The sequence below is a fragment of the Tupaia chinensis genome, unplaced genomic scaffold (genome assembly GCF_000334495.1).
Source record: "Tupaia chinensis unplaced genomic scaffold, TupChi_1.0 Scaffold000548_1, whole genome shotgun sequence".
Lineage (NCBI taxonomy): Eukaryota > Metazoa > Chordata > Mammalia > Scandentia > Tupaiidae > Tupaia > Tupaia belangeri.
In genome coordinates this window covers 260138-268636 of record NW_006160060.1, presented here as the reverse complement: position 1 = coordinate 268636, position 8499 = coordinate 260138, and the positions used below count along the sequence as shown (strand labels likewise).

General features: G+C 44.1%; 1 protein-coding gene across 3 annotated transcripts in view; it reads right to left on the bottom strand.

Annotated features, from left to right (window-relative positions):
* SYCE3 (synaptonemal complex central element protein 3) overlaps positions 1–7839 on the bottom strand; it is a 30412-nt gene extending 22573 nt beyond the window's left edge. The window contains exons 1-2 of one of the 3 annotated variants that reach the window (XM_006157569.3): positions 7760–7839; positions 2666–2774 (exon numbers count right to left, since the gene is read on the bottom strand). In XM_006157569.3, the coding sequence (XP_006157631.1) occupies positions 2666–2774; positions 7760–7807 (157 nt within the window). In that variant the 5' untranslated portion in view covers positions 7808–7839. Of the gene's footprint in view, positions 1–2665; positions 2775–4566; positions 4606–6891; positions 6910–7759 lie in introns of those variants that run through there. The other 2 variants (XM_006157571.2, XM_006157570.3) reach the window with 2 other exon arrangements.
* Positions 7840–8499: the final 660 nt, after the last annotated feature.

Sequence of the window (8499 nt, the reverse complement as noted above, 5' to 3'; positions counted from 1 at the left end):
TGGCATGGTGGGTAAGGTGCTGGACACTCCCACATGGCCAACCATGGTTCGAGTCCTGGACCTGGCGGCTTCTTTTATCCCTTTCTCTCTCTCTCTCTCTGGTCAAATTAAAAAAATAAATGAATGAATAAATTAATTAATTAATAAAAAATAAAAATAAATAACTTGAATGAAACACTTGGCATTCAAAAAGTGTTGAATGAATGAATGAATGAATGGACAAATATATGATGCTTTTAAAACACCCAGTCCTGTTTCTTTGACAGTGTGTAGAACATTTCATACACTATGTATAACTGGTACTTTCAATACAGCATGTTCGTAATTGAACTCTCTTTTCCCAAACTTCTAAACCTCTTTCTGTATTCTCAAACACTCATCTCTCCAATTTCCTATTTCATCTTTCATTTAGTTACCACATGCTTATATTTCTTTTTTAAAAAGAATTATTCTATTTAATTTTATTTATTCATTTATTTATTTATTTTTAAAGAATTATTTATTTATTTATTATTGTTATTATTATTTTTCACATGAATTTTGCCAAAGACAGAGAGAGAGAAAGAGAGGGAAAGTGAGAAAGCAAGCTACCAGGTCCTGGACTTGAACCATGGTCAGCCATGTGGGAATTCCAACACCTTAACCACCATGCCACCTGCCGGCCCCATATTCATTTATTTTTAAAAGGATTATTTTGTTTAACTTTATTTATTTATTTATTTTAATTTAACCAGAGAGGAGAGAGAGAAAGCAAGATGCCAGGTCCAGGACTCGAACTGCAGTCAGCCATGCTGGCGTCCAGTGCCCTTAACCACTATGCCACCAGCCAGCCCTCATTTATTATTTTATTATTTTATTTTTTGAAAGGTTTTCGCTATAGGGCGCGTGCGCTTGCCAGCCAGACAGAGAGAGACATAGAAACAGAAAGCGAGAAATCACCCCCCAGGGGGGATGGTCATGCCGCAATCCCTTCTCCTCCATTTTCCTCTCGGGATCTTGGGCACACACGCACACACGCCTGGCGTGAGTTTTAAGCCCTCAGGACCGGGACGTGAACCACGGTCGACCACGTGGGAGTCCAGCGACATAGCCATTACGCTAACTGCTGGTTCCAACCACATTATATTTCAATCTTAACTGAGATGTCATTTATTCTGAGAGGTCTTCCCTGTCTCATTATATTAAATTAAGATTTCCTTTTGGCTGTCCTTTAGCACTATGAGATGTTCAGTCTTACCACTCAACAAAATCTATTATAATTAGTTGGTATTTTTCTTCCTTACATGAGCATGAACTATGAACTTCAGCAACAGGGACCCCACACAGTACTGTTGAAGGATTGGAAATAAGCAGATCTTTCGAAGATTACTGGACACTGGTTCTGAAATGACAATAATTTCTGGAAACTTAAAACATCACTGGTCAGGGCCAACAGTTATCGTAACGGCTATGTCTCTGAACTCCCATGGAGCCGACCACGTTTTGAGTCCTGGACCTGGTGGCTTAAATTCACACCAGGCACGTGTGTGTGCATGCCCAAGATCCCGAGAAGAGAATGGAGGAGAAGGAACTGCGGTGTGGCCATCCCCCGGGGGTGCTTTCTTGCTTTCTATCTCTCTGTTTCTCTCTGTCTTTCTGGCGAGCGCACATGTCCTAACAAACAAACAAACAAAAACAAAAACGTCACTGGTCTACTCGAGTAGGGGCTTATAAAGGTTATCAACAGTGTTCTAGCTTGAATCTGTCTTGCAGTGGGCTCAAAGGATTTCTGAATCCACCTTGCAGGTATTTTCCTCAGCTTCTGAGTGCAGAATTGAAACAGACATATTCGCCAATGGGAAGAATACCTACATAGGCTCCCTGACTTATGGAGTGAGGGCTCTTATGGTGGGAAAGGACAAATGAAAGCCAGCAGGATTGTTTTTACTTATGAAAGTAGCAAACCAAAAGCAACAGTGCATTTCTAGAGAAACTGCAGAGATTATTACCACCATTAAGCCTTTAAAAGATGTGTGTTGGGGTTGTGTTTGTCTTTTGCTGAACTTATGAGTTTGACTCTGATACTGTGCCAATTACAAAAGAAGTCACTATTTCTGCCCTCAAGAAGAGTATAGTCCAGGGGCCAGGTGATGGCACAGTGGTAATACAACTGGACCTATATGGGAAATGTCCTAGGAATCACATCCTGGGACCTCCCTGAGCATGCTGGGTATTCATACATCTGTAATCCAGGCCAGGTGATCTTGGGCATGCACACACACACGCCCGGCGTGAGTTTTAAGCCACCGGGTCCAGGAATGGAACTGCAGTCGACTACATGGGAATCCAGCGACATAGCCATTACGCTAACTGCTGGTCCGTCTCTTTCTCTCCTCTCATTCTCTTTCTACCATGGGGGGGAAAATTAAAAATTTAAAAAGTAAATAAATAAAAAGAAGATAACAGTCCAGTTGCAGAAATACGATGGAAACACATAAAACAATTAGAAAACAATTTAGTGGTAAGTGCTGAATTCTGTGGTACGGCAGTTAACACTCTATGAAAGCTGAGAGGTGGTCAGGGAAGGCCTCCTTAAAAGAAGGCACTTCATGTGAGCTCAAAAGTTTAGGGAAATTTCACCTATTGGCAAGAAGGGGAAGGCACCCTGTGTGAGAAAACATCCTACCTGAGATTTTCTCCATCTCTTCCAAAAGCTTTTCTAAGTCTTTATTCAGATCTGAGAGCATTTTCAGCATGCTGTCATAGTTTTTTCCCCCAGAGTCAGAATCAGCCATCTAGGTACATAGAGAGAGGCTGCAGTGAGACAAACTGATGTTTCAATTCCAGCTCTACTACTCACAGTTGGATGATTCCTCTGATGAATCCTTTCTTTGGGGCTAGCAAATGATGTAGCAGTTAAGGCTCTGGACTCCCATATGACCGACTATGGTTCAAGTCCCAGATTCAGTGGCTTGAAATTCATAGTGGGTACATATGCATGCATGCCCTATATCCCAAGAGGAGAATGGAGGAGAAGGGATTGCAGTGTGGCCATCCCTCTGTGGGATGATTTCTCATATTCCTTCTCACTGTTTCTCTTCTTCTCTCTGATGAGTACACATGCCCTATGGTAAAAACTTAAAATAAACAAATAAATAAATATTTTCTCACCTCTCAGATTTATAATTCTACCTACTCCATAGAGCTATTATAAACATTAAATGAGAATGTATATAAAATGGGGTTCAGTATAGTGTTTGACACATACTCATTTTTTCTCCCCTTTCTTTAATCCTTGCCTTAGAAACACTCTTCAAACATAACTGAGGAGGGGCCAACAGGTGGCCTGGTGGTTAAAGGCGCTAGGCTCCAGCATGGGCGACTGTAGTTTGAGTCCTGAACCCGGTGGCTTATTTTCTCACTTTCCCTCTCTTTCTCTTACTCTGTCCCTCTCTAGCCAAATATAATTAAATAAATAAATAAAGTAAAATGAAATAATTCTTTTTAAAAAAAATATTATTTATTTTATTTTTTATTCATTTATTTATTTTTTAATTTGACCAGAGAGAGATAGAGAGTGAGAGTGAGAGAGAGAGGAAATGAGAAAGCAAGCCACCAGATTCAGGACTTGAACCCTGGTCGGCCATGTGGGAGTGCCCAGTGCCTTAACCACCAAGCCACCTGCTGGTCCCAAAATGAAATTCTTTAAAAAAAAGAATTGAGGGTTAGAATGATTCAAGCAAAAGACATTTCATTTGTCATAAGGGAAAAAATGTTTGCTATGATGGTAACAGAATAGTGGATTTATTTTGACAAAAATGTATTGAACACCACTAAAATGGAAACTATTGTGCTGTTATGTTATGAAGATACAACCTCTGCATCTAAGGAATTTCTACTGTAATACAGGAATAAGTTATATATATATATATATATATGTGTGTGTGTGTGTATATATATATATATACACATCATATGACAAACCAGAATATTGGAGACCCCATAGTAATATAATAAATACATAAATGAAGCTATGGGATCCTTGAAGAAGGTAAGTTTAAGTTTTTTACTTGTGTGTTTGGCAGAAAAAGAGAGAAAAAAAATGAGCAATCAACCCCTAGGGGGTATGGCCATGCTGCAATCCCTTCTTCTCTATTCTCTTGGGATTTTGAGCATGTATGCACATACACCTGGCATGTTTTTCAAGCCTCTGAGCTAAGACTTGAACCACAGAGTCAGCCATGTGGGATACAGTGCCTTAACCACCATGGCACCTGATAGCCTGTTAAGTTTAACTTTAAAATGTGAAATTATTCACCAATTTGCAGATTAACTTTCCAGAAGGACTGCTTTGGAAATTAGTGGTAGTGTCCCATAGGAACTGAGTCCTTGCCCTAGAGTAGAACCACCTGGGTTCAGATGAGAGCGTAAGCCATGTCTCACATCTCTCATGTCCCATACTTGAAGGCAAAGTATTCCTGAATGAGGGGTCAGCAAGCACCCAAGCTTTGACAGGGGTGCATGTTGCAACAGAGGATCTGGTGTGGAGTCAGAGCAAAGCAGTGTAGTGAAGGTAGAAGCACATACCTGCTTCTACCTCTCAGGTAGAAGTGTCAGGGTGGTGCTTATGGTGGTGGCAGACCTGGAAGAAATGACAGCTTAAACCAAAGTGATCCCATGGGAATAGAGAAATAGGGAGCTCAGAACACCGAAGGTGGGTCTGACAAACCTGATGGGGAGGTATCAAAGACAACTCTCATTTTCTATTTTGGATGATTGGGTAATTAAATGAAATTTTAAAATATTGAATTTAACTTAGCTATAAGAAACCTGTGAGAGTGTCTCATAAGCTCTGGAAAATATAAATTAAAAGATTAGGAGAGATGGACCTGCAAGTGGCATGGTGATTATGGCACTGGACTGCCACATGGCTGACCAAAGTTTTGACTCCTGGACCTGGCAGCTTGGAAATCACACTGGGCGCGTGTATGTGGGTGTCCAAAATCCCTGGAGGAGGGGGCGCGGGGGCGCCGGCCCGGTCTGCAGGGGCAGCGGGAGGCCGCTTTTGAAAGACGCGGGTCTGACCCCGTGGCTCTCACATAGCAGAGCCGTCTGACGTGGGAGGTTGAGGCCTAGAGGAGGAAGCAACGGCGGAGGTGGCAGCGGTGGCGGCCAGCGAGTCCCCAGCCTGAGGCTCGGCTTGCAGCTGCCGTCCTTCCTGCCTGCCAGCGGGGCCAGCGGAGAGGGCACGAAGGACGATTTGGGTGAGAAAATGTCTGGTAACAATGATTGGTTTCAGAGTCCTCCGGTCCCTAGCTTTGTTCAAATGCTTAAAATGAACTTGCCAGTTCAGCCATCAACCCAGAGGGTAACTACACCCAAAGTATATTCCTCAGAAAGTTACAGCTTGTCAAATATGGCATCCAAGGTTACACAAGTGACAGGTAAGACTTCCTATTCATGTGTAATAAAGCCTCAGTTCTGTTTGATTTGGGGAGGGCCAGTTAGTATTGAGCCTTTGATTTCAGTGTTTCCACATTTACCAGTGGCCATGCCCCATCTGGAGCCTAAGCTGACTCCCAAGTCTGCAGGAGGCTGATAGAACTCCATTCCCAATCTGCTCACTTAACAGTGTGTTACCATCTTGATTATTGAACCACTTCAAGTATGTCTTTAGAACATCACTCAAAAGGTGAAACCTTAAGGAAGGAACTGGACTTTAGAGTGGTTTGTTATTACACATATTAATCAGTGTAAGGTACAAAGCAGGGCAAACATACTTTTTATGAGCTTCTACAATTGAATGAACCTGAACCAAGAGTTGTGGAAACAGCAGGTCTTCCTCCTATCCCTGGAGAACCTGTTGTTTCAACTGAACCAGCATATGTTTCAAAAGTATATTATGGCAGGAAAGTCCTTTGTGATGTTTTTTTTCTAAAAGTGTAACCCAATTAAAAATTATAACAATTAAAATATGTGTATGTTTGAAAAAAAAAATCCCTGGAGGACAATGGAAGACAAGGGATTGTAGCATGGCCATCTCCCCTGGGGACTGATTTCTCACTTTCTCTCTCTCTCTCTGGTGAGCATGCGCCCTATGGCAAAACCCTGAAAAAGTATAATACAAAAGGTACCTATTAATGGTACCTATACTTCTATTTTTTAATTTTTTTGGTAAGGATTAAATTATATACTGTTCAGCATAGTATCTACCATAATGGGCACTTAATAAATCATATCAAATGCCATTTAAAATGTTCAACTATAATTAAATCACTCCAGTTCATCTCCTGATTAAAAAAATTTATTTTATTTATTTATTATTATTATTATTTTATTACTTTTACTAATTTGCTATAGGGCAGATACATGCATGCACCAGAGAGAGAGAAAGTAAGAAAGGCTCCAGGTCTGGGATTCAAACTGTGGTCGGCCATGTGAGAGTCCAGTGTCCCAAACACCACATCGCCTACTGGTCCCCGCTCCTGATTTTTTTAAAAGAATTATTTTATTTAACTTTGGGACTGGCAAGTGGCGTGGTGGGTGAGGCGCTGGACACTCCCACATGGCCGACCATGGTTCGAGTCCCGGACCTGGTGGCTTGCTTTCTCACTTTCCTCTCTCTTTTTCTGTGTCTCTCTGGTCAAATTAAAATAAATGAATGAATGAACAAATGAAATTGAATAAAATAATTTTTAAAAAAGAACTATTTTATTTAACTTTATTTATTTTAATTTGATCAGAGCAGGACAAAGTGAGAGAGAGGTGGGGGAAAAGTAAGAAAGCAAGCTGCCAGGTCTGGGACTTGAACCATAGTCGACCAAGTGGGAGTCTATCACCTTAACCACCATGCTACCTGCCGGCCCCCTGGTTTTTATTAATATATATTAATTCATTTAATTTGATACTTACCTGTTTGTTTACAAGCACTAGGCTAGATAAAATGAGACAGAAATATATTAATATCACTGTAGGAACTGTCAGGGAATTTATAACCTCTTAAAGGTGAAGGAATGAGTCAAGTGGATATAAAACAGGGAGGTACGGGGACACAGTAGTTAAGGTGTTGTACTCCCTCGTGGCCAACAGTAATCTGAGTCCCGGACATGGCAGGCTGAAACTCACATCCACACCAGACACTTGTGCTTGTACTAAATCCAGAGAAGAGAATTGAGAAGGGAATTATAGCATGGCTATCCCGGGCACACATGTACACATTCTCGGTGTGTTTAAGCCACCGGGTCCAGGACTTGAACCGTGGTTGATTACATGGGAATCCACAGACCTGGCCATTACACCAACTGCTGGTCCCAAGATTTCTTGCTTTTTATTTTTTTTTTGAGAGGTTTTTGCTATAGGGCGCATGCCCTCGCCAGAGAGAGAGAGAGAGAAAGAGAGAGAGAGAGAGAAAGCAAGAAATCACCCCCCAGAGGGGATGGCCATGCCGCAATCTCGGGATCTTGGGCACGCACGCGCGCACGCACACGCGCCCGTCGTGAGTTTAAGCCACCAGGTCCGGGACTTGAACTGCAGTCAACTACATGGGAGTCCAGCGACATAGCCATTACGCTAGCGACATAGCCATTACTGCTAACTGCTGGTCCCAAGATTTCTTCCTTTCTGATCCTGTTTCTGTCTCTCCAGTGAACACACGTGCCCTATAGGAAAAAATCTCTCTCAAACAAACAAACAAAAACCCCAAACCAGGGAGGAATAGGGCATAGATGCTGTGGTATTGTTCTCACTAACAATGTGGCTATGTGCCCAAAGTCTTCTTGACCTTTGCTGTAGAGTGGTTCTCCTGTGCTCTCTGGGCTTCCCCCAACATGATGCCTCTCAACTGGTGTCCTTTTTTTGGAGCTAAGGTGCGGGAGGGGGTGGGCGGGAAGAAGGCCACAGATTCCTTACTGGCACTTCACCTTGATGAGATTGTCTAAAATAGCAGGGTTGGGGAAGAGGGGAGGTGTGGGGGTGGGGGAATGAAGGGAGGGTGAGGGGAGCCTGGGGGTGAGGGAAGACTGTGGAGGGTGAGGGGACAGTGGGGAGGTGAGGGGAGACTGGAGGTGACGAGACACTGGGGGTGAGGGGACAGTGGGGATGAGGGGACACTGTGGAGGTGAGGGGACACTGGGAGGGTGAGGGGACACTGGTGGTGAGGGAGACCGTGGGGCGAAGCTGAGGGAAGCCTGGGGCGCAGGCTATGCGGCGGGGACGAGGGGTAGTGGCGTGTCACTAGGGACAGGTGCCGCGAGGGCAGGATGACGGGCCTGCTGGGAGGCGGTGGTCGCCGCTGGGTCGCCGTGACAGGGCCGAGGAGCCTGGGCTGGGGGCGCTGGCGTCCCTCGCCGGGCAGGCAGACCTCGCTCACCTCCGCTCCCCCGGCGATCCGGTCCGCTCTGCTGCCCCCAGTGGCGGCGGGGCGCGGGGGGCGGCCGCCGGGGGACGACGCCCCGCCCATTTCCGTTAGCCCGCACGTCCCCGGTCCGGCCTCGGATCGTCATTGGCTGGGTCTGGGGCGGG